Here is a 27,445-nt window from a genome sequence, read left to right on the forward strand (position 1 = left end):
GTGATTTGAGTGGTTTGTGGAGGGAAAGTGACAAACTTTCCCACGATTAAATTAAATGGAGATTCTCTATAACTACAGTCTACTGTTGGGTTTTTGTATCCAGATTCCTAATGTCTAGTTTATTTTGCATATGGATGGTATTTAATACATACCTATTGAATTGAATTAAAAGAGTAAAGTCACTTTTGTGCATGTCTTAACCTATTATTTAAAACCCTATTATTTGACTCCACTCAAACTTTTAAGCCATAGGACATGTTCCTGTCTTTTAAACATTCTGTGCTTCAATCAAATTGGAATTTTGTTTATTCTTTGGTCTCATATTACTCTTCCCTTTTAAGCTGTCTCATTCCTGGAGTGTAGTTCTATCGTACCACCTTTTGAAAACCTTCACTATCTTTTCAAGTTTCATTTCCTCCAAAAGGCTTTCCCCAACGGAAATTGATTTCTCCTTTTTTCTTAGAGTATTTATCTTGTTTTTTCCTTTATTCATATAGTACATTTGGTAGCATGCTTACTTGTGGACATATCCTAAACACTTACTAGATACATGACCATGGGTAAAGTTAAGCTTCTGTTTGCTTTAATTTCCTCATCTGTAAAATAGAGAAAATAATAACATCTACTTCTTGGCTCCATTGGAGAATCAAATGAAATCTTATTTGAAAGTTTTTTGAAAAGTGCCTGGTATATAGCTGACACTCTATAAATGCTAGTTATTATTATTATTATTATTACTTATTACCATGGCTTTTACTTTGTTGTATGCTCCTAAACCTACAAAATGGGAGCTATAGTACAGTAGAAAAAATTACTTGATTCCTAACTGAGTTATTAACTGTATGACAGCACTTCATCTTTGAGGGCCTCATTAAGTTATCTTAGGTATCTCTAATTGATCATTTAGTCAGCAAGAATTTATTAAGCATGTATTATGTGCCTCAGAGATAAAAATAAAACAATCCCTGTTCTTGGGGTACTTTTGGAGGTGTTCCGGGAGAAAACTTTGGATTTGGCATCAGGAAGATCTGAGTTCAAACCCTACTCAAAACTAGCCTTGTGACTCTGGGTATTTCACTTGATTTCTTTTAATCTCAGTTGTTTCTACTCTAAGAATGAGAATTAAAATAGCTTCTATCTCATTGACTTGTTGTCATAAGAGATAAGTATCTATTATAGTTTGCAAACCTAAAAGCATTATATAATCATATCCATTAGCTGTTATAATCCATTTTTTCCCTCATCTATTTGGGTTTTGGTTATACTGGTCAACAGGGAATGCATGAGGTGGCTCACCCATATTTTATTCTCTTTACGTGTGCACTTGTTTCTTTTGTTAGAATGTAAGCTGTTTGAGAATAAGTTTTTTTTTTTTTTAAACTCGATCTTTTTGTTCCTTGTTTCTCGAATAGTGCCTGGCACATAATAGGTTCTCAATAAAAGTTTGTTAATTAATTGGTTAAACCAGGGCCACTGGATTATTTTTCTATGTTTTCTTCACTAACTTTAAGCAGCTTCAGGTCTTTCTTTCAGGTGCTATCACCTTCCATATTAATAGCAAACCCTGGGATACAAAAAGGATATTACATCATTATTTAGCATTAAATGTTTACATATGAATTACTTAATCATTAATCTTCTATATCTCACAGAGTTCTCTTATATTATGGAGTGAAAGGCTTTGTCCTAGGTTTAAGGAATTTCAGGCATCAGAGCTGTGGGGGTAGTTGTTTTTTATTTTTGCTTTTTGGCTTCTCAGAAACATGGAAATCATCTGGAAAGATTGCTGACAAAAAGATCTGCTCCTAATTTTGTTTATATAGAGAAGATTGGTCCAGGGAGTTAAGTAAATATTGCTTCTAACCATGTGGTTCTATGTATGGTGTTATTATTCTTTTATAATATGACAATTCTTTTATAATATTTAATGAGACATACATATTTGTATACACACAAATATAAAATATTTCTGTAATAGAATAAACGATATCTAGCCTTCATAAAAGGAAAAAAATAACTACCTTTTAGCATAGTTGCTGGTTTTAGATATCCAGAGTATCTTAAAAATTAGAACGATTTCTTTTTGTGAGTTTTGACTATCTCCAACTCTTTTCTTTCCTTTTCTTTTTCTTCCTTCCTTCCTTCCTTCCTTCCTTCCTTCCTTCCTTCCTTCCTTCCTTCCTTCCTTTCTCTCTCTCTCTCTCTTTCTCTCTCTTTCTTTCTCTCTTTCTTTCTTTCTCTCTCTCTTTCTTTCTCTCTCCTTTCTTTCTTTCTTTCTTTCTTTCTTTCTTTCTTTCTTCCTTCCTTCCTTCTTCCTTCCTTCCTTCTTCCTTCCTTCCTTCCTTCCTTCCTTCCTTCCTTCTTCCTTCCTTCCTTCCTTCCTTCTTTCTCTCTCTTTCTCTCTCTCTCTCTCTCTCTCTTTCTTTCTTTCTAAAAAATAATAGCTTTTTATTTTTCAAAATATATGCAAAGATACTTTTCAACATAAACCTTTGCAAAATTTTGTGTTCCAAATTTTTCTCCCTCCTTTACCACCTTTCCCCTCACCTAGACAGCAAATAATCCAGTATATGTTAAACATGTGCAATCCTTCTGTACTTACTTCCACATTTATAATGCTGCACAAGAAAAATCAGATCAAAAGGAAAAAGCAATGGAAAAGAAAAAAAAAAGCAAGCAAACAACAATAACAAAGATGAAAATATGTCGGATTCATTTCAGTCCCCATAGTCCTCTCCTGGGTGCAGATGGCTCTCTCCATCACAAGTCTGTTGGAATTTTCCTGAATCACCTCATTGGAGCCAAATCTATTAGAATTGATCATCACATACTCTTGTTGTTGATTGTGTATAATGTTCTCTTGATTCTACTCACTTCACTTAGCAGCAGTTCATCCGGTTCATCTCCAGGTCTTTTTGAAATCATCCTGCTGATCATATTTTATAGAACAATAATATTCCATTACATTCATATACCATAACTTAGCTGTTCCTCCCCAAATAATGGGTATCCACTCAGTTTCCATTTCCTTGCCACTACAAAACGGGCTGATTCAAACAGTTTTGCACATGTGGGTTCTTTTCCCCCTATTTGTGATCTCTTTGGGATACAGAATCACCAACTGCTTTCTTCAAGCTTGAAATCCTCACTAGAAATTTTGTGGATTATTGGGCATTTCAATTATATTTGGATATTTTTCTCCAAGCCATTATCTGCCACAGATTTCCCATATTTCATTCAATTTCTTATTTTCATACCCACAGATCATTACATCAATTGGTCAGGAAACTATAATGACCCTTTTCTCTTTCCCTTTTTGCTCTGATGTATGGGAAACTGAGAAGACTGAAAAGGAGATATGTTTAAAAAAAGCTCAGATAACTGAGAAAGTTGTTTTTTTTTTTCAAATATAAATAACACTATGCATTTGTTTGTGACCAGAATTATAAATCCTGGTTAATAAATTGTGGCTAAACTACAATTTGCCACTAACAGTTTTCATGTGAAACTGGTTTTGTAGGCTCAAATGTTTCATCTGTGTGTCCAAACTGTAAACTGAGTTAAGCAAACTGTCAAAATATATGAAGTGTGAAGGGCACATGAAATTATTTTAGATGATATACTTGAACAAAGCCAAGTATATTTAATGATTTTTCCATTAATGATGGAGAAATTATTTTAAATGAATTATGTAGCCTAGGTTATATCAAACATACACAGTTGAATTAGTTTATTCACACATGGGTATTCTGCTTCATGGAGTTGTTTATTTTCCTGCAAAGCTGGCAAGATAGGACTTGTGCTAGACTTACTATTTTTGAGTTAAGAAGTGTAAATAAAAGTGCTTTATGACACCAGGGACATTTTATCTATTTGATAGTATTGTTCAGAATAGTAATTCTCTCCCTAAGTGATTTTTATTTTTTACATGTAGAAAACATTCCTTCCAAATGCTGTTTTGTGCTTTGCAAAGCTCCTATTTCTATTCCAAAAGGGTCTTTCAAGAATATAGAAGACTTTTAATGTAACTGCATGAATATTTGATTGTCATTGGTATATTTTTGAAAGGAGATGTATTAATGAATGAACATATTTTATGATGTGCTTCAGTTGGGTTCTCCAAGAAACTATATTTATAGGATGACAAAACAAACAACAAAATCTGTGAATTCAATAATAATAAATAGGTCTGTACAATATTAGAAAATAAGAATTGAATAAGCCAGAGAGGGATGGCTCCTTGAGGACAAGGAATGTCTTTTCTCAAAATAGGAAAGGCCTGAATATATATGTATATATTAGGAGGCAGTGTGGCTTAGGGTGGTCTAAAGCCTAGTTTCAGAAATTGTGGTTTCATGTAAATGTAAATATCATTTTAAAATCTCTCAGGCGAAAAGGGGTCATGAGTGGAAAAGTTTAAGAAGCCTTGCTCTAAAGAACATGAGATATGGATTCAGAAAATTTGTATATGAATTTCATTGCTCTGCCACTGATTGATGTCTTTTGTTCTTTTACATTTATGGTTTTAGACCTGAAAAAGATCATAGAATGAATCTAGTAAACCTCTCTCATTTTATAGAAGGAAACTGACATCCTCCACAGGTTAAATGACTTGAAAAAGCAATATATGTAGTAGAAAAGACTATAATTCAGGACGACTTGGATTCGAATACTCCTTTAGACATTTACTCTCTACATGACTATACAGTTATTTAGTTTCACTGACTCTCAGTTTCTATATCTGTAAAATGGAGGTAATAGTCTTATGTACAAAGAGTAATTATGATGATTAAATGAAATACAGGTGTTCTGAAAACTTTAAATGTCAATGCTTATGACTTATTTTATTATTGGAATTTATGTTCAGTGGAATTGGGAAGGAACAGTCCCAAGACAAATTGTTCTTTTATGTTTAATATTCAATATGCCATTGTCCAGATGGATTAAAATATATTTTATAGTGGAATAAAAAGTATGGTATTTAAACTTATCTCTTAGCACAATGAAAGCATCTTCATGACAACTCCATTAGCAGACAGGGTAGTGGGAATGATATGAAAGTATTGTTCCAAATGAATTTGGTTTTATTTATTAGTTCTTTATATTTTGAAAATTATTCATTCCAAGTAGTTTGGAGTTTCTCAATTTGACATGGTGTCAGCTATTAAATTTTGTTTTCTTTCTGAGTTTAAATTTGATCTTTCTTATATACTGATTAGAAGTGTGATCCTGGGGAAGTCATTTAACCCATTTGCCTGTTTCTCATCTATCCACTGAGCTGGAGAAGTAAATAGCAAACCATTTTGCTATCTTCGCTTTAAAAAAATAGCAAAATGGGGTTATAGAGAGTCAGACATGACTGAAAAACTACTGAATTTTGAATTTGAATTTTTATGGATTAATTTTATGTTCAGGCCATTGTACACAATAGTTTTTTATATATTAAATAATATTCAAGCTGCAACACTTTTTATTTGTTAAATTGTCAAGAATACTCTGAGGGCTGTACTTACAATATAGGGAATTGTTATATCTGTTAACTTATGAAGGGTAGTGAGCCTCTAAAATATTGTTCAACCTCTTAAGTCTTGTCTTGCTATTTATTAGGTGGATACTAAATTTTTGCATTCTAAAAGTGATGTGTTGCACAGCTCGTCAATTCCTTGTATAATTGTGTAAATCTAGTCCAAGTACCTTAAGCATAAGCAGTTTAATAATTTTGCTGGCAATAATTTGGTTTTGAATTTCTAGAAAATCTTCCTTTATGGATATAAATCCACATGACTCAGTAATGTTTTAAATTTTTGTTGACACAAAATTTCTGTTGATTTCATGTGGATGTTGTTCAGGGAGTGTCTTTTGATTATTTAACCTGTTTGTTATAAGTTCTAGGAATCAATCTTTCATTGAGTATTATTACTATGATTTTTACATCATCTTAGTTCCATCATTTTCCCCTTATGTAATCCCCATAATTTATTGCTCTGGCATAGGGAAAGACTGAAAACTATTTCCCTTACAAGAGTTACTAAGTTAAATTGAGCCAAGTGAGTGAATTATGGCATGACATAAGTCAAATGACACACACAAACACATGTGTATATATGTGTATCTATCTATCTATATGTATGTATGTATAAATGAAAATTGCAATTTCATCTAGAACCTGAGTTAGAATTCAGTTCAGACTCACCTTTCAAATCTTTGTGTCCCTTTTTTTTCTGAATGTTTATGTCAGGGAAAGATGGTCTTCGCAGGACACCCATTCTAATAATATCGTTTGGTAGGAACTATTCCTATAGGCTGTTGCCTAGTTGTTCTTCATCTGTAAAGTTAACATCTGCAAAGTTCTAGGGTTCTAGCTTGATATTGAATTTTCTCATCTCTTTTATGTTCTTTCTGGATCATGAGAGCTTATTTTCAGCCTTCATTTTCTCCATTTTGATCATAAATCTTCCTTTTAGCCTTGGGTTTAATTCTGGTCTCTAATGACAGAAGGAGACTAGATTCTTTTTTTCTTCCAGTCTTCAGTTAATACTCATCTTAGCATCATGGGACAACTTTATTAAAATTTTGCTATAGAGATAATGTCTAGGAGATAGGGAAAAAAAGTTTATGAAAGGAATAAAGAAATGGCCACAATCTACTTAAGAACCATATTATAAGGTCAGTATTTTAAATGTTGGAGGGCAGATTTTTGCTCTTGTTTTTAATAATAATAAATATTATTGTTGTTATTATTTTTTGTTGTTGTTATTTTACCAAAGACTTTTTTTTTGCAGCTAGATCCCATGATAGTCTTATTTAATTTTATCTTTAAATAGATAAAAAATTCACAAATAGTCACTAAATTAAAAGCTTCTCTTAACCTTATAAGGAAAAAAGAAATTCTTGCATCTTGGTTTTCTCTTCTAATACATTGTTTTTTAGTGTTTTATTTTATTACTTGTAGTTTTACATAAAGTCAAATGACTGGGAGTTTCAATAGAAAAAAGAAAATATTCACTAATCAGTTTGTGATAATTGAGTATGGATTGAAAACTATCATCTCTTTGGAGTGGATAAAGTATTATTGAATTGAGTTGTTAATGGAAATGTTGCATCTTGTTACCTCCTTGAGCTAAGTTATATGCTAACAGAACCTGGGTAGATTGTGATACTGAAGATCAATTGATACTGAAGATGAAGTTGGATTTAATCACTGCTCTCCCTGAATTACCATTGTAGTCTCTTAGTACTTCCCCCACCACAATGACTCCTTAAATGTATTCTTTAGGAAGTACTAGGATGTTCAGAGTTCATGACAGATGAACCCCTTCCTCTTCTTCATAATTTTAAGTAGAGAGCACATAATTAAAGGTTGACTCAAGAAGAACATTTATCTCCTTACCACATTTATCATTAATCAGAGGTTCCCAGAGTCCACCAACAGGAAAGTACTCTAACTTTAGTGTAATACTTAATTAGAACATTTTCCATTAATTTACTCCCAAACTCTAATTACTTTTATACTTAATTTTATACTTAATAGAAAGCATCCTTACTAATATATTTTTAAGCAATGCTGTATTTCCTCATTATCATTAAATTGCTTTTTTCTCAATTAAAAATTCATTTTAATTGAAAAAATGTATATGTATTTTTTTTTTTATTTCAAGCTGTCTTTTGGGGAGATATTGCTTTAGACGATGAAGACTTAAGAATCTTTCCAATTGATAGGACAATTGACCTCACTCAGAACTCATTTGAAAAACTTGGACATATCACAGGTATGATGTTTATAGCACATACTTCTTCATGTGGATTATTTTCTTTTCTTTTAAATAATATTTAACATCAAATGGCTTAAGACTACCCTATGGAACATTAATTTTAAAATCACTTACTCTTCATCTTAGCTCAAGACAAACAAACTGTGAAATACATCTTTTATTCCTAATGTTCACTCTAGATATGGATTTGCAAGTGTAAATTATACTAACTGCAATTACATTGACTTTTGCTAAGGGATAAAAAGAGATTGTAAATATGATTTTCCAGGCAGTTCTATTTTTTAAAAAAAGATATTGTTTCTGCTAGAACTTTGTTATTACATGCAGTGAACATGTATTTAAGATGATAAAATCACTTTATCTCTTTAGAACATAAATTTCACACAATTTAATTAACTTTGATATATTTCTGCTCCCAGGTGATTTTTTTTATTTCTGTTTTTTTCTTGTTCTTGTTTTTGTCTTGTTGTTGTTTTGGTGAGTGGTGCAATAGAATTTAAAATTAGGAAGAAAAATGTGATCTATTTTAAAGTAGCAGCAGCTACCAAGATTTTCTTGGCTTGCCCTCTTCTTCTTTTGCTCATTATATCCCCTAACCTTCCTTTTTTTATTCTGTAATCATTCCTTAGTGACTTGTCAAACAAAAATACTCTAAATTTGTGAAGTTTCTACACCTGAATTGAAGTTTCTCTTTGTTTAATTGATTTTGAACATAGGAAAGAATGAGTTTTGAGCTGCTTTTATAACATGGAGGATTGCTTTTAAAAGGTCACGAAATATAAAACATAGAAAAGTATAATTATCTACATATAGATAGCTATCAATATCTATTCATAGACACAGACAGATTTTTTTAAAAAAACCTATGTCATCTAGCAAAGAAGGAGTTAGAGGAGTAGTGCTATGTTGAAGATTTATGCATTAAATTCAATTAAAAATAAAATCTTCAGCTTTTCCTGAAATATTGGTAGAACTTCCCGCTGGGTAGTGTTTCTTATATTTACTTACTAGTACCATAGAGTTATTGTATCTTCAGTTATTTGCCATGAAGACGAGTAAAACACAATGTATTTGTATTCTAAGAGTTGTCTTTAATTTTGAGCTTTTTTTTCTTGTATTCTTTTAAATGACTAAAGGCCATTGCTATTTGCATTTTTTGTATATAGTATATTTTTGATATTTTTATATTTGTATGTGTAGATTTCTTTGTAATCTCATTTGTAATTAGACTGTCAGACAGTAATAATTCTAAGAACAAGGGTATTTGCCTTTTTGAAAAATCAGTAGAGTGGGAATAACTAAAACTATTTTGCTTAGGTTTAAATCATTAAAATTAAAGTATTCATATTTGTTTCTTTTACAGATTTTTTTTCCTTGCTTGGATTTCAGATATTTAAAAGAATTTGAAATTTAAACTGTTTGATATCTGTCTTTTAAAAAAAATTCTCTGTTCCTGTTACTAATGATTTTTTTCTCCACTATTTGTTTATAAAAATATACTTTCTTATTTGCCAAAAGTTCATTTAATTTATTTTCTTTGTTGGCTTGTCTCTACCTAGATTAATGGACATTAATAATTTAAATTATTTTAAATCTATGTCAAACTTTGATATATTATGAACTAGGAGGTTTAGTTCCAGGGATATGATAATTGCTTAACAATTTTCTAATATTTGACCTGAAAATCACAATCATCTCTAAGATTCTTAAAAATTCTTGATATATTTCAATTGTAGTTACTGAAATATTAGATTTTAATTATGTTTTTGTTCATTAACTATGGTTTGTTCATTAATTATTTAATTATCTTTTTGTTCATCTTACCGATTATAGTCATATTTATTTTCCCCTTTTTTATATTCTTAATTTATGATGGATATGATTTCACAGTAACATGACATTAATATTGGTTGAAGCTTATGTTAATTAATGGCTGTACAATGAGTAGCACATTGAAACAACTCCCTCCCCCTTACTCCCCCCCCCCATCTGCCTGGGAATGAACATATTTCAGTATTACCTCATTCTTCTAAAATGTGAAATGCTAAAAATTTCAAAAATTTTTCTCTAGAGGTACAATAGCTATATCCAAATGTAATCCAAATAATTAACCACATAATTATTCACTGAGCAAACCCTCTAAATTACTTGCCTTATAAGGTTCTACTTTACCATCCCTCTAAATTAGGGAAGCAATAGATGTTTATGACAAAAGTCGATTCAAAAAACAAAAAAGAAAAGAAAAAGAAAACTGACTGAAATATGTCAGAGGAAAAACAAAACAATAAGAAAACAAAACATAGCTCCTTGTACTATTTTATAACCAATGCTCTTTAATTGCTTTGACCAAAGCAGACTCCCATCTTATAGATAGTATTTACCATAAAAAATTGTTTGTAATTAATCTATGATCCTTAGTGGTTTGAAAAAGAAATATTTCGTTATGATTATTGGCGTACAAGAAAAAGAAAGAGTCAAGAGCCATAGAACTTGGGTTCAAGTTTTCAGTAGGTTATTTAATTCCTTTGTGACTTTGTGCAAGTCAGTTACTCAGTAAATATTTTTGAAATATCTACTATGTGCTGGACAGTATGCTAAACATTGGGGATATTAAAAGAGGCAAAAGAAATCCCTGCATTCAAGGATCTGACCATTCTAATTCACTCCTGATCCAAAATTACTAAACTTCACGTGACTTTCCTTATGCTCTAGTTCTAGTCCTATGATCCTGAACTGTGCCTATGTTATGGAAGGCCATGTAGTTGTAGGAGCTAGAGTGCTAGACCTCATGTCAGGAAGTCCAAGATTCAAATATTTCAAATATATTTCTGTCCCAAATTTATGGTTTAAAAATAAATTTAGAGATGGGAAAAAAGTAGGAATTTTTTTTAGAATTAAAAAAAAAAGCCAAGATAGAGTGTGGCTCCAGGAGATCTGTGTTCTAAACCTGGCACAATCTAAGCCTTCTATATGCCAGGATATGTGACATTCTTTAAGTCATTCAGTCTTACTGAACTTCAGTTTACTCATTAGTGAGATAAAGACTAAATTTCATTGTCTCTTAATTCTTTCCAATTCTACGAATTTGATTGATCCTATTATATATGCATTATCTTAAAGCATAATCATATTTCCCCAATTTCTTTATTATCAGAGTTGCATGGGGATGCTTTAGTGTCAAATTTTAAAGTATTGGGTAGATTAATATTTTAAAATAAGACAAGCTATGGTTTTAAGAGGTTTCAAAAGAAAAGTCTATTGATGGAGCTTCTGAAACTTTGTAGTAAAGATAAGCAAATCATTTCCCTCCCCTCTTTTAATATCTTGAATTATACTTGATTCTTTATAGAATGAAAAGGTAAATACTACATTTAGTAGGACAGTGGAGCATGTCATCTGTCAGTTTTATTAATACCAGATGTCAAAGCCACAATGAAGAAAAATATTTCAAATAATAATGAGATGATGTAATTGTTACAACTTGTCCGAATAACAAAGTCACTTGCTTTTCTTCCAAAAGTTTCTTGGATACATACATATACTACTAATCATGTAATTTTGTAATTAAGATTCTAATGAGACTTTTTAAAAAATAAATAATAATGTAAATCAAATCTAACTTGAATAATTCTCTGTCTTATTTTTAAGGTGGCCTGGGAGACCATGGTGTGTCAAAGAAAAGAGGGGTTCTGTATCAGCTCATAGACAGGATAAGAAGATTTGGCTCTGGTATTTTCAATGTTTAAAGTATCAGACTGCTCTACATGGTGTACAATCAACCTTGTAACTATAACAGTCTTGCTATGAAGCAATTTATTAATATGCTATGATATTTTTGAAAGAGAGTGACATTGTGCTTATTTTTATTATCAGGTATATCTTGTGATGTAGAAGCAATAAAATTTAGAGTAGCTAAAATTTGGTTTAGTTTATTTTCAGCATCCCGTTATTAAAAATGTAATAAGTGTTCATTATGATACTGCTCATCATTATTAATTTATTTGATATCAACCTAGAGTACTTTAATTAAACATGGAGATATGTCCAGTTTTATACTATAGGTGAATGTAAATAATGATTAATTTTGAAAGCAGGATGATATTGTCTCATATATTATGGCTCCTTTATGAAGCAAATACTAGGGAAAAGCTGTAAATCACCATTTCAAAGAAACTTAACACATTAATCATTTGTGATATTTTTCATCATCCCAGGATGTACAGAAATACAAAAAATGATTGAAAAGTAGTAACTTTAAATGGCTCTAGTTAAAGTCTCTGACAATGATGCCACTTTAATATTGAATTACATTGACATTTCCAAGAAGAGATGGATGGTTTGTGTTATAAAATATTCACCTACCTTTCAGGGATTGCCAAATAATGTCCTTTTATTATATTATTTTTAGTATACCACAAATTGAATATTCACATCAATATGTGATGCTATATTGTGGGATGATTATATTTCAGGATTCTGAAATGGATATTGGATCAACTAATGGGGTTTACCCCACTGATGTGGTTTAGAGCAAGACATGGATGGTATATTCTAATACTGAGAAACTCCAATCAATTTTACTTTAACTTAAAAAAACCCATGTATTGATCCATAATTTATCCATCTTTTCTTTGTATATGATATTGTGCTGGATATTAGATAAAATAAAAGGAACAGAGAAGGCCCATAACCTTTTGTCATTTGATAAAACAAATTAGGAAAATTAAAGACATAGACATATTAATACACTTGGTGTTCAGTGTTTGCTGATATTTATGCTTTATGCTGATTGAATGAGATATGGTGGATATATAAAATACTTTGTAAACATCAAAGTACTGTAGAAATATATAAAATATATCAAGATAGATAGATTAAATAAAAAAAGAGAAAACATTTTCTAAACTACAACTTTAAGTACAAAAAGAATTTTGATAATTGCCTAGAAAAAGACCAGCCGATCTGTACATAGTTTTTTTTTTTCAGTTCTGAACTTTTAAAAAAAATTTTAATAGCTTTTTATTTACAAGTTATATGTATGGGTAATTTTACAGCATTGACAATTGCTGAACCTTTTGTTCCATTTTTTCCCCTCTTTCCCTTCCCTCCTCCCCTAGATGGCAGAATGATCAGTAGATGTTAAATATATTAAACTATAAATTAGATACACAATAAGTATACATGACCAAACTGTTATTTTGCTTGTACATAGTTTTTAAAGCATTTACTTTAAAGAGCTCCTGTTCTAGTGGGAAGAGACAATATATAAACGATTATGTGTATAGGATAAATTGGAAGAAATTAACAGAGGGAAGACATTCAGATTTAGAGGAAATGGTAATAGATAATTTTTAAAGCATTTCCTACATACTAGGTACTGTGCTAAACTTTAGCATAGTATTGTATGAATACAATAAAAGGTAAAAACCCAACCCAAACCAAACCAACAAAAAATTGTGTTCTTAAGGAGCCCATATTAAAGAGAAAGACAACATGCAATCATGTATACATGATAAATTGGAAGAAATTAACAAAAGGAAGGCACTCAAATTAAGAAGAAATGGTATAGAAAGTAAGATTTTATTTGGGACTTGAAGGAAGCCAAGAGGCAGAAATGAAGAACATTCCAGGCAGAGGAGAGAACCAGGTAAAAATGCCTGAAATATGTTGTTCAATTAACAGCTGAAGCCTTTGAGGCCATATTTGAGATAAATGCCAGCTACCTTCTCTCTACAAATCTGTATCCTGGATATGATCGAATCATTGATCCCAATGTTAAAGATGTTATTTTTAGCTTTGCTTTTGAAGTATATAGCTCAGTATTAAAACAAATATTATTGTATATCTAGGGGTCCTCAAACTTTTTAAATAGGGGGCCAGTTAACTGTCCCTCAGACTGTGGGAGGGCTGGACTATAGTAAAAACAAAAACTTTGTTTTGTGGGCCTTTAAATAAAGAAACTTCATAGCCCTGGGTGAGGGGGATAAACGTCCTCAGCTGCTGCATCTGAACCACGGGCCATAGTTTGATCATTGGCAATGAGCATATCAGCAAATAATATGACTTTTATTCTAATCTGATGTTTTCCATGTTTGGAATCTATTTTCTATTTTCACTTCTATTAAGTTTGAGAAACATTTATTTAGTGCCTTCTCTAAGTGTCTCTGTTCTAGGAACTATTCTAGATTCTAGAGATACCATGGGACTATGGAAACAGACTTTGTTCTTAAGATGAGCAATTTTGAACATAGCAGTTTGACTTTGTTGAATAGTCATAATTACTTTAATCATTAGCCGTTATCTTAATTATTAAGGCCATCTTAATTATCTGGTGCTGAATTTTTAGTAATTTAGAGAAGGAAACAATGGACTTATTGTATATAGCATGAGGAAGCTAAGTGAACCAGTGGATAGGGTACTAGAAGTCCTAAGGTCTGATCCAGCTTGCTTCCATGTGACATTGAATAAGTCATTTAGCTTCTTTAGTTTCTCCATCTGTAAAATAGGGATAATAGTAGCATCTATTTGTGAAGATAAAGTGAGCAATACTTATAAAGTAATTTGCATATCTTAAGTATTATACAAATGTTATTATGATTGTTATTTTGTATTTATTATTCATGCCTAATATTGCTTTTAAATATGTAGAATTGTTAAAAGATAGTTTTCCTTCGAAAAAAATAGACTCAGGGGCAGCTAGGTGGCGCAGTGGATAGAGCACCAGCCTGAAGTCAGGAGACTCCGAGTTCAAATCTGGTCTCAGACACTTTCTTAGCTGTGTGACTCTGGGCAAGTCACTTAATCACCATTGCCTCAGGGGGAAAAAAAAAGAAAGAAAGAGAAAACATAGATTCATAATAACACCTTGTGTAGTATTGAAGTTATATATATATATATGTGTATGTGTGTTTGGTATGTTTTAACCAGCATATTTATAAAAGTATGAAACTAAGACATTCAGACCTTTGTCCTTTAAGAGGCTAAAAGAATCCCTGATGAAGTACTTCTGTTTCATAGCATATTTTAAATGTCACTACAGGCTTAGAACAAAACAACACAGCCAAGGGAAAAGCATCTGTGAAATTCTCAGGACAAAATGAAAAAAATAGGGTTCCCAGGGCTGCTACATCAAGAACTGAAAGAATATGGCCTGGGGGTGTCATTCCATACCTGATAGGAGGCAATTTCACTGGTAAGAATCTTTCTGTTTGTGTATTTGGGTGAAAGGAAGAGAAATAATAAAATAATACCTTGCTGATTAGATGGGCAAATATATTTGTGTAATTATAATAATAATGATGATAATATGAGATGAATAAGGAAAAGAAAAGAATATCTACCAAAAAAATTACCCTGTTTTACTAGGCTAGAATGTGCTTACATTTAAAAAATATTTTTAATTGTCTAATGTTCTTCTCATTTTTAAATCTGTGCTTCCCATATGTCACTAAATCTGTCTACTGACAGATGATTTCTGATAACCTACTAGAATAAGTTATGCATCAGTTATAACATCTTTTACACACAAACTGGTAAAGATAGTTAGTTTTATTACTTGGGATATAAGGTAGGAATGTTCATACTTCAATACTTACATGGCTTCTTCTAATTTTGTATTTGGAACTCATTCATGTTCCCTTATTCAGTCTTCGATAGAGATCCTCTATCCAATGTCCTGGAGAGTTTCTTTTGTTTCTTTTAATTATACCATAAAAATCAATATCTTTACCTGAAGTAATTCAAACATTTTTATACCTTTTGCTAGCTTAGAAACTGATGAAAGATTTCTTTATTCTTGAAGATTCATAATAATAATCCATTCATTATTGAGAGAGATAACATTGCTCTGAAGACATACATAGTTTTTATGAAAAGCAGTATCACTTAACAGACTAGTCTTGGTCTAGAGAAACCCAAATGATTGTAACACATTTTTTTTTTTGTCTTTGGAATATGTCTTGTTTATTGATGCCATGCCATTCTTTCAGGCAGCCAGCGAGCCATGTTCAAGCAGGCAATGAGGCACTGGGAGAAGCACACATGTGTAACTTTCATCGAAAGAAGTGATGAAGAAAGCTATATTGTATTTACATATAGACCTTGTGGGTGAGTTGAAACAAAAGATGGCTTACTTAACCTTAGCTACCAAAGAAATTTTAACTTTGAACCTTTTTGATAAAAAAATGCAGTTCCTTAAGCTTTTTGCATATAGTAAGTGTTTGTTGTTTTTGTTAGCTTTATTTGTATTAATTTTACTCTTAATTTTGGAAATCTTAATTTTTTGTAGAAGAAAAAAGTATAGAAACTTGGACTCTAGTGATGAGGGAAAATAACAACCATATACTATACTCTTTTCTTTCACAAGAGAAAGTGGATGTAATTCCCTCAGAATTACTTTTTGAATTAGTGGCAGAAATAGGACTCTCTCCATCTCTTGGCTCCTAGGACAGTGAGCTGCTTCCATATTTTTAGATGTCAACTATAGCAATTATTTAAATGATTACTGTTCCAGAGTCTTTAGACTATACAAGGTGCTGAAGATACAAATACACAAATACAAAGAATGCATTTCTGCTTTAAAGTTCCTTTTTCTAACAGTGAAGGCAACAAGTAGGTGTATATACCAAAATATATACAAAGAGAACACATCCAAGTAAATTCAAAGTAATTAAATAAATTTATACTGAATAGATTATAAAGAGAATGAATACAATTAAATACAAAGTAAATTATGGATTTGTTTGAAGAAAGAAGACTAGCAATTGAGAAATTATCCTACCAGTGTTAATCCTACACATATTTCTCTTTGTCTTCTTCCTGTAGAAATACGACTAATATACATATAATAAGTTTATATTACTATGCTTAAAAATATTAGTTTTAAACAAAATATTGGAAGTTATACAGTTATTTATTTTTAAAAATAGTTTAATTTTTTTCCAATTATATGTAAAGACAATTTTTAACATTCATTTTTATAAGATTTTGAATTTCCAAAGTTTTTTCCCTTCCTACTTCCCTTTTCTTCTCCCTAACATGGTAAGCAATTTGATATAGGTTATATATGTGTATTCATGTAAAACATTTTCATGCTAGTAATGTTGTAAATGAAGAAATAGCTCAAAAGGGAAAAAAAACTAAGAAAAAAAAGGAAAATACTATGCTTCGACCTATATTTAAATTCCACCAATTGTGTCTCTGGATGTATATAGCATCTCATGAGTCTTTTAGAATAATCTTGGATCATTGTTTTACTGAGAAGAGCTAAATCAATTAAAATTGAGCACTGAACAATCTTGCTGTTACCGTGTAAGAAGTTATTCATTTAAATCAATATTAATCCCTTTAAGATAGTCATTAAATAGACATAATCATTGAACAGACATTTATGCCCACAAATATATCACTAATTGAATTATGGATAGATCTCATTGGGAATCATAAGATAGCAGTTTATTTAAGAGATTCTAAACTCTGGTCCTTTGATATCTAATCCTAACTGTTGCCATGCATTGAGTGTTAGGCCTGAGTCCAAATTTGGTTTCAAAAACATACTGTATGACCATGGGGGAAACACATAATTTTTGTCTGCCTCAGTTTCTTCATTTGTAAAATGAGGATATTAGCAATACTTTTCTTGCAGGGTTATTATGTCTCAAATGAGATAATATTTAGTTAAAGTGCTTAACACAATGCTCTAAAAGCTTAATTTCTTCCTTTCTTCCTATTCCATTCTTCTACAGCCAATCCTCTTTTTACCTTACCATATTGTCTTTCAAATTGTTGAAGATATTATTAGAAAAGGATGGACTAGATGATCTCTAAATTACCTTTCCCCTCTAAGATTCTGTAATTCCTCCTTTGGAATTGCCCATACTGTCTGCAACACATTGCTTTTGCATACCATCTGGGTTTGCAGACTTTGCTTTTGGAGGGGGCATTTGGTTTTCCAAATAACCAGAAGTCCTTTGGATTTCCAAATTGGGAAATAACTATTTCTAGTCCCAAACAGTGCCTAATAATAACTCATTATAAGTTTCTCTCCCACTGAGTGGTTCATAAAATGACAATTCCAAGGGAAGAGATGTGTCCAAGAATACTTTGAACAAAGGGAAAACCATTAGTATTAGTTTTAACCTGACAATGTGACTACTTTGAAGGGGATGGTAGTCAATGAATTCAATGAAAATTATCTTATTGGCAAAAAATGAAATTAGCCATACTATATGAATAACTGTTGAAATACAGGATTTTAAAAGTAGAAAAAATTGAAATATTATCAAAACTAGTTCCCTTCTATTCTGGATGAGGAAACTGACATTGAATTTTTGTTGTTCACTGTTTCACTTGTATCTGACTCTTTACAACCTGATTTGATAGTGTTTTTTGGGGAGGAGGGCAAAGATAATAGAGGGGTTTTCCATTTCCTTCTCTAGTTCATTTTACAGATTAGGAAGCTGAGGCAAACAGAGTTAAGTGACTTGCCCAGAGGCATATAGCTAATAAGTATATGAAGCCAGATTTTTATTCAGGAAGATGATTCTTTCAGACTTTAGGTCTGGCACTCTATCCACTGTATCTCCTGACTACCTCCAAATCCAGATAATTCATGGCAAAATTAGAACATGGAACTAAATGACATAGTAACCTGGATGCTACTCCTCATGGAATAAGGAAAATCTGGGTATCACTCCCTTCTTGGACATTTATTAGTTATGTGATGCTTAGAAATTCACTTAACTATTTTAGGCCTTAGCTTCTTGATATGTAAAACAGATATATAAAACTTTCTCTGCAATATTACTATAAAGATCAAATGAAATAATATACATAAAGCTATATGGTCAGTGGCCTTGATCCAAAGGATCAGAAAGGAACAGAAGGAGCCTACTTATAATGTGAGAGAGACCTGTTAACCAGTGTGTGTTTGAAATGTGTCAGTCTGAGGCTTTCCCTGCTGGGACTAAACAGTAACAGGATTGTAGCCAGACTAAAGAACATCTTCTAGCAAGGCAAAAAGGCAGAAGGCAGAAGCAATTTTCAAACAATAAATATAGTGCCCAAATAAGAAAATATTCTAAAACTCTATACTATATAATATGGAGAAAGCTCTACTATTGTAATTTTAAATGGAAAGGTTTTTTTTGTCACTTTTCCTACTTCTTGAACCAATTTATTGATTTGTCTATTTATTGATTTATTATTTTTGAAGCATAATCAAGCTGAGAGAAGCATTTTAGTAGAATCATAGGTCTCACAGGTGCTATATCACACTATCCCAGGTGGGTTGTGAAGATTTGAATATTATGTTATTACATAAAAAAAGAAAATTTTAAATCATTTTAACATAAGATTTACTTATCCAGCATATATAGCATACTAATTATAGAATTCACAAAATAAACAAAATCGGCAATTATACCTTCATAGTAACCATAAAACACATTAATTTCCCAAAAAACTCAACAAAAATGCCTACCTATTGAAGGGAAACTATGTGGAATACACTTGATTCATATGTTTCGCCAACTTATACATTCATTGTATTATAATTCTTCAAGATAAAATCAACATGAGCAAAAAACAAAAAAAAGTTAAAAACAGATGAAAACTGTTGAGATACAGAACCTGTTACAGATTAGGAAAATCTGGTTGTAAATATCTTCTGGGAGCCTTGGGATACTGGGCATGTCATTTAACTGTTTAATGTAACTTCTCTTTTAAGAATGTCAATGACAGAAGAGTTTCCTTATTTGAATTTATCTACACAGACAAAATTAGAAGTCAAATTTGGGGGAACATTACAACTATCATCACAAAACTGAGTTTCTGATAGAGCCAGGAAATATATTGGTGATAGAAACTATCATTTTTCTTCTATATTAACAGAAGTAATTAATGCTTTATTGTCAGGACAATAAAATATTTCTCGTTTTTATAAAGTACTCCCCATCTGCTGTTTTACTTCAAAGTATATAAAACAGTTATGATTTTCCCCAAACCCATGAAGTATATTGTTTCATTGCTTAATTTCCTTTTTGCAAGTTATTATTCAATGTATATGATGTATGGACTCAAAAAACAGCGAATTTGTGCCACTTTATTTTTTAATTTTAGAGTAAGTATCTATTACAGCTGCAAGATAGCTGATGTGCTGGAGCCAGTTCAAACTGGCTTATGAGAACTCATCATTAAATTTTCAGAGTGAACAATTTACACCTCAGAAATAAAAAAACACTGCAAATGAGAGTAAAGAGAAAGACAGAGAAAGGTGTATGTGTCTGTGTGTCTGTGTGCGTGTGTGTGTGTGTGTGTGTGTGTGTGTGTGTGTGAGAGAGAGAGAGAGAGAGAGAGAGAGAGAGAGAGAGAGAGAGAGAGAGAAAGAAAGAGAGAGAGAGGATGGATTATTTTAACACACAAATACAATCTATGTAGAAAATGCAAATTATGAATACATTAACATACATTTATTGTAAACTTTATTATATTGGAAATTTAGAATTAAAAAAGAAACAGATTTTGAAAGACTAATCTCTGTTCTCAAAGAATTTAAAATGTAGGCGGGCTATAAATATGTATTCACAAGAAAGAATTTGTGAGGAAGTTACTGGAATATTTGCTACTTATTATAATAATTGATCAAGAGTATAGTACACTTTCCAAGAAGATAAAAAGAGTAAAATAAAGGTTGAAATTGTTCTGGAAGCTTAGCATACAACGTTTAACAGTTAACCTGGGTTGTGACAACTACTGTGTAAAACTGAGTTAGGAATTAAATTGGAATGCCTGGGAGAAAACATCGCATGATTTTAGACTACTTAACCCAAATAGTTATGTTTTGTCATTTTGGGTTTGTTAGATAATGTAATCTTTTTATGATTCTCCTGTAAATAGTGAAATGAATTTTTGAACTTTATAATGTGTTTCTGAGGAAATGATCCTTTTAACAGGCAACAAGGTGATATAATAGAGAGAGTGTTAAATCTGAAGTCCTGAAATCAGGTCTCAGACCCTGGGTAAATCAGTTAATCTCTGACTGTTTTAGTTTCCTCAATTGTAAAATGGGGATAATAGCAACATCTACTTTCCAGGGTTCTTGTGAGAATCGAAGTATATGTTTATAAAGCACTTAGCACAGTATCTGGCATGTAACCGATATTTAATAAATGTTTGTTTCTTACCTTCCTCTCTTTTTCCCTTCTTCCCTCCCTTTTTTATTCCTTCTTTTCTTCCTTCCACCTATCTCTGTTGTTGTAACATTCTGAAAGATGGAGATTATTTTTGAACAACTTGCATTAATTTGTTCAGGAATACTTTGTGATATATAAGATTGGAAAGTTCATAAAAATGCCCCACATTTTATAAGCTAAGGATTGTTTTACTCTTTATGAACAAGGACATTTAATTGGCATTAAATTATTCACAAATAGACTACTCCTCATATAGTTTATCCATTATTTTCTTTTCATTTTTCATTCTATTCCAGATGCTGTTCTTATGTGGGTCGAAGAGGCAATGGACCTCAGGCTATCTCTATTGGCAAGAATTGTGATAAATTTGGAATTGTTGTCCATGAATTGGGCCATGTGATAGGTTTCTGGCATGAACATACACGACCAGACCGAGATAAGCATGTAACCATCATCAGAGAGAACATCCAGCCAGGTGAGGTGTTAAACATGTCACATTTTAAGGTACCCTGGGCATTTTTATATTGCATTTTTGTTCCTTCATTTTATCCTCTTAAATAAATAAATAAACATATATATGTGTATGTAACATTTCAAGTAATATTTGGTTTATTCATTTTCTTGATTTTGAAAGAAAGATTCGAATTGCACTTTCTTTGTTTTTCCACTGTGCCTCATAAAGTGATTGGCATGTGGTAAATGCTTAGATGGTGTTTTTGACAGACTGTCTTTGTGTTGTTGTAGTCAGAGGGAAAGCCTTTCTGATATGCTCCTTTGGCTTCGAAACTTGTTAGTTGAGTCTAGAAGATGTTATTTGTCTCACATGAAAATAAAGATTGTCTTTTGGTGAATAATTTTGAATTTTGTTTATTTTCTGAAGAGATAACATTTCTCTTTTAAGCACTGTTCATTGTCAATTTTCAACCTTGAATGCAACTTTTTAAAAGTCTATATTTGTTAAGGTAACATTACAGCCTGGAGTCAGCCTATTCCCTCCACCCAATCCTCTTGCCAACACAAAAGGTTATTCGAATAGAAATGAGTCAGTAATACAAACATGAATTTTCTTAAGATATTTGGGCTTTGTTCTTTCTGAATATATTTATTATATGTTTTGGAAGTATTAGATGGAGAATATCATGTCCTGGGTTTTAGGGTAACTTTTTGGGTCTTAGGCTCTTAGGACTATAGATAAGAGCTGGAAGACCTTAAAGGTCATCATTTTTAGAAAAGGAAACAATCTAAGAGTGTTAAGGAATGATTGGAGCCCAGATCTCTTGAGTCCAAATTCAACACCTTGTGCCTGAGCCATAATCAGCCTATACCTCTTGTTTTCTTCATATTTGAAGTATATCCAGGGCAGTTTTTCATCAAGGAAGAACTCTGAAGATATGGATCAAGCCAGATATATTTCATCGACTTTCTTACTGGTGTTGACTTAGCAGGATCTACATTCATGCCCAATAGGTTTGGTTTCAGTGTTCCACTTAGTTTTGTAATGAAGTTCCATCAGGGGAAATTTAAGTTTTATTTATAGAGTAATCTCTTTAGAAGCATCTTGTAAAAGAATGAGCTTAGAGCTAGAAGAACTGAGTTCTAACACTTGAATGATGAAGCTTGGCAAGTCACTGTTTTAAACTGTAAGCCTCAGTTTCTTCATCTTTAAGATGAGGGTACATTTCTTTCACTGATAACAATTATTAATAAAATCATCTGATAAAGCTTTAAGGTTTACAAATCACTTTCTAGATATTATCATCACAGGACCTTGTTAGAATTCTTTCAAAGTGCTAAGTCACTGGAATTGATAGAGACAATGTTTATGTACTTAATACTTATTAGAGCTCACACCTTTAAGAGAGCATATATAAGGAGGAGCTCCCACAAGTCCACATAAGCCCACAAGCCCACTCTCTCAGAGAAAGAGTCAGATTCATTCCAACTTCCACCTTTTTGCTGGCTGGGGACTCCGGGAGATTCACAAGTCAGGATTCAGTCCAGGAGATTCACAAGTCAGAAAGGGACAAGCCCACTCTCGGAGATGAAGTCAGATTCATTTCATATTCCACCTTTGTGCTGGCTGGAGACATTCAGAGGGAGCTAGGGACTGAAACTCAAGACTTTGAAGGACACACTAAAGAATTTGGACTTTAACTCCTGGCTGATTTTGAGGTGATTATTACTTTGAACTGAAACTAAGGCTGCTCCCAGAAGCCCCCCAAGAAATCTAAACTCAGAGAACATTATAATTTAGGGAAGAATATTGCAGGGCCTGCCCGCCCTGTGAGGTATGTGCTGTTATATCTTTATATTATATATATTATATATCCATCCATCTATCTATCTATCTATCTATCTATCTATCTATCTATCTATCTATAATATCCATATGTTATATTACAATTGAGAAATTGAGGCTCAAGATCACATAGCTATTAAATATCTCAGATTAAATTTTAACCTAGGTCTCCTTGGCTCACAAATCTAGTGATTTATCTGCCATGCCATTTTGTTTACCTGCCTCACAGGGCTCTTGTGGGGAAAACACCATGGTATAATCACAAAAAAATTATAGATGGGAAATGTTTTAATGATAGCTAAGTCAACTATACTTTATAATGAGAATTTTAAAAAATATATGCTATTTCACTTAATTTTTATAATCAACTTCTGAGGCAAGAATTCTGAATGTTACTCTTTAATTTTCATTGAAAAGAAAACAGACATCAAAGGTAGGAGACTTGTCCAAAGTCACATAGTAGTTTAGTATCTGTTTTGCTTCCACTCAATCATGTATTACATATTATCTCTCTATTACACATTATGTGTGTGTATATATATATATATATATGTGTGTGTGTGTGTGTGTGTGTGTGTGTGTATGTGTATATAGTGTGTGTGTGTATATATATGTATATATGCGTATATATGTTTATGTACATATATATATTTGTCTATTACATATTTTATTTTCGAGGCCCAGATAAATTTTCATCTTTATTTTTCTCTTATATCAATGTACAGTGTTTATTTTAAAAGTGTAGCAGAACTGTATTCAGGAGGAACTTAAGTTCAAGACCTGTATAAGGTACTTTAAAGTGGTATAGAAATATTTCACATCTTTTCATCTTCATTTCTTCATTTGTAAAATGTACATTGGATTAAATGATCTGCAAGGTCCTCTTCCACTTTTAAGTCCTATAATCTTAACAGTCAAAGATCTATTAGTCATTCAATCAATGAATATTTATTGAGCATCAACTCTTTTAGGGACTGCCACTAGGTTCCTTAGGATAGAAAATTAAACAGACCATATTCTCAATGAAACTTGATTCTATCATGGGAGACATGTACATACATTTGATATAAAAATTGATATGAGGTGATTTTGGCAAGAGGCTCTATCAGATTGTAAGGAGAATAAGAAAAGATCTCATGTAGAAGGAAAATATATATGCTGAGAAGTGAAAGTAAATATGGAATGTTATTCAGCAGTGGAAAAGACTCTGTAAAGGCACAAAAATATGTGTTAAGAACGAGAAGGGCATTTTGATTAAATTGTACAATGCATAGAGAATAGTTCTGTGTAAGTCTGGAGTAAAAGACTGGAACCAGATTGTGAACGGTTTTAAATGCCAAATGCATAAGTTTGTATTTAAGCCTAGAGATAAAAGTAAGACACTGGAGTTCATTATGCAGAGGAGTGACATGTCAAGGCCTCTGTTTTAGGAATATAACTTTGACAGCTTGTAGAAGATAGTGTGATGAAGGGAGAGACTTAAGCAAAGAAACCCATCAGAAAGACTATTACTGTTCTACAGGCAAGAAGTGGCAAGGGAACCAACAAAGTTAGAGCCAATGAGCATAAAAAGAATGGGACAAATATGAATTTTTGTGCAGGTAAAATACACAAAATCTGGACTATGATTGGGTATGTAGGGTAGAGAAGTAAGGAATCAATCCTGTAAGAGACCAGGGTGAGCAGAAGAATGCTTTTCTAGAAATAGGGACATTCAGAGGAAGGATGAATTTGAGAATGTTCGTTTTATTTTATTTCTGCTGACTGATTTAATTTAGATGTGACATAATAACAAATATATACTGCTTCAACAAAAAGGTTTGAAATAATTCGAACATATTTAAAAATTAAATCCTAATTTTCTCTGATAGTTGATGTACTAGCCTTCTTTTTAGTTGAAATTTCTACATATGTCTTTACTTTTCATTGTATTCATGCAGACCTGTACATTAAAATTTCTACACAAATCCCTTCTTGATAGATGCTCTTGATGGGTGATTTGCATTTTAAGTATGAATAATCTCAGGTTTGGTATAGGGAGTATTATTTCTTTACTTATGGCCAGTGTGGGCACAGAGATATTTTTGGTCCCTTTAGAATGAATAATTCCCTGCTTCGAATAGCATTGAAAAGTACTAAATTCAAATAAGTACAGAAGAATACGATACAGCAGGCAATAGAGCATTCATTTAGTTGGGGTCAAAGCTGATTCTTTCATATCCTCAGGAGAGGAAAGTTTGCTGAAAAATAATTAAAATATATTTCTTTTCATTGGTTTGAAAAATAAAATGAAGTTAGCTCACAAAAAAGAGTTATTAAACATGAAGTGTGGGCAAATTCTTTGTATGGTATTTTAGTAAGTTATAAAAGAAGTAACTTAAAAATTATTCTTGCTCATATGAATGGTGAAGTCTGGACAAACAGATACGCATAAAATAAGTGTGAAAGAGGTAAGCTCTTGTGTATAGATATAACTACGGAATGAGAATTAGGAAAATTTCTTCATAGCAGAGATTGTCTTTCTTTTTCTGAATCTTCTTCCAGACCCAGATTTGGACAAATGGTGGATATTCAGTAATGATTAAAGAACAGAAATGGATTGTGGGTTGTTGAAATAATTGGAGCCAGCAAGACCAGTTGGGTCTAGATAGGAAAGAATTTTTGAAGGACAAGAAGATTCATAATGAACTTTACTCAGAACTGAAGCTTGAGTTTATTCTCTTCCTTAGAATATTAGAATAAGTTTCAAGCTGCCTTCTCCAATCCAACCTTCATGTTGTTGCTAAAATGATCTTTTGAAAGCACTTCAGGCAAGGAACAAAAGTGGAGGCTATTCCCATGTGTTCCTTGGGAGAGGTGATGAGGGCTAGAACTTGATGATGACAATGTGTATAGAAAATCTCACCTTTCACTCCCCTTCACACATTTGAATTCATAGATTTGAACTCATCCTTTAGGATGTGTCACTGCTCAAAAACTTTGAGTAACTTTCCATTGTCTGTAGGATAAAATAAAAACTTCTTAGCTAGGAAATTAAAGTCCTGTATGTGTTGGTGCCTAATGACCTTTGCAATCTCCATCTATACTGGACTCCATCTGTATTGCCCAACCTACTGTTCTTTATTTACAAAATTTCTCCTTTACTATGCTTTCAAAACTCTCCTTTCTGGCATCCTTCCTTCTTTTTTCTCTCTCTCCCTTCCTCCTTTCTTCTCTCCCTCCCATCCTCTCTCCTCATTTCCCTCCCTCCTTCCTTCCTTCCTTCCTTCCTTCCTTCCTTCCTTCCTTCCTTCCTTCCTTCCTTCCTTCCTTCCTTCCTTCCTTCCTTCTTTCCTTTCTTCTTTCCTTTCTTCTCCCTCCTCTTTCTTTTCCTCACTAATATTTTGTTTAAAGCTTCATTTCCCTCCATCTCCCTGTTTTTGACTTGCACAGACATTTTTTTAGTTACCATCTAAAGTCTATGCACGTAGGAGGAATTTAATAAATATTTGTTGAATGAATGGTTCACATACTCAAATTTAAAAATTAAAAAGCATTTTAACTTGAATGTATTACTAATTCTATTTGAATACCTTATAATGCTTTGGCCTTGATCCATATTTGTCATATAGTCCTTATCCATGTAAAACAGCTTGTTCTAAAGAGAAGTTTCATTTCTCTTTTAGAATCAAAGAGATTAGAGTGTTTCTGCAGTAAAGGGCTGCAGTCTATATGACAGACATGCCAGAAAGATGTGGTTATAGGAGCCTCAGGAGTTACTTGACCAGAATTCACAGAGGTCATACTGTTGTCATTAAGCTAGAAGTCTTTAGTCTGAGCATGTCATACCACAGTTTCCAGTAGTCTCTTCTCATCCCCAACCTCATTCCCACATCATTCCCACTAATTGATGTCCTTTCTGAGTGGCCTGGGGTTTCCTTGGAACATGTAGGAAAGGAGAGATGTTTCTCCTTCCCACACTAACCTCAAGCCTGATGTTGACTTTGGACAAAGGTCTATATAATTGTAGTATTCCAACTTTCAGAAATATTTTTCTTTGATTGGCAAGAATAAGTACTACTTATTCTGTCTTTTGCCTTCTGGTAAGGGATCTGTCATGTTCTCATGTAAAACCAATGTTTTGATTTCTGAATCTTAATATTTCACCTGAGGATTTTGATAATTGGAAGTATTTCCACTTGGCA

At 32.1% G+C, this 27,445-nt stretch overlaps 1 protein-coding gene across 1 annotated transcript in view; it reads left to right on the forward strand.

Moving 5' to 3' along the window:
- Positions 1-27,445, forward strand: part of LOC127541411 (tolloid-like protein 1) — a 172,337-nt gene that overhangs the window by 112,690 nt on the left and 32,202 nt on the right. Inside the window, exons 2-6 of the mRNA XM_051966691.1 lie at positions 7,659-7,769; positions 11,421-11,501; positions 14,812-14,964; positions 15,761-15,878; positions 21,259-21,437. Coding sequence (XP_051822651.1) covers positions 7,659-7,769; positions 11,421-11,501; positions 14,812-14,964; positions 15,761-15,878; positions 21,259-21,437 — 642 coding nt within the window. The remainder of the gene's footprint in view (positions 1-7,658; positions 7,770-11,420; positions 11,502-14,811; positions 14,965-15,760; positions 15,879-21,258; positions 21,438-27,445) is intronic.

This window comes from Antechinus flavipes, chromosome 6, assembly GCF_016432865.1.
Source record: "Antechinus flavipes isolate AdamAnt ecotype Samford, QLD, Australia chromosome 6, AdamAnt_v2, whole genome shotgun sequence".
NCBI classification, from domain to species: domain Eukaryota; kingdom Metazoa; phylum Chordata; class Mammalia; order Dasyuromorphia; family Dasyuridae; genus Antechinus; species Antechinus flavipes.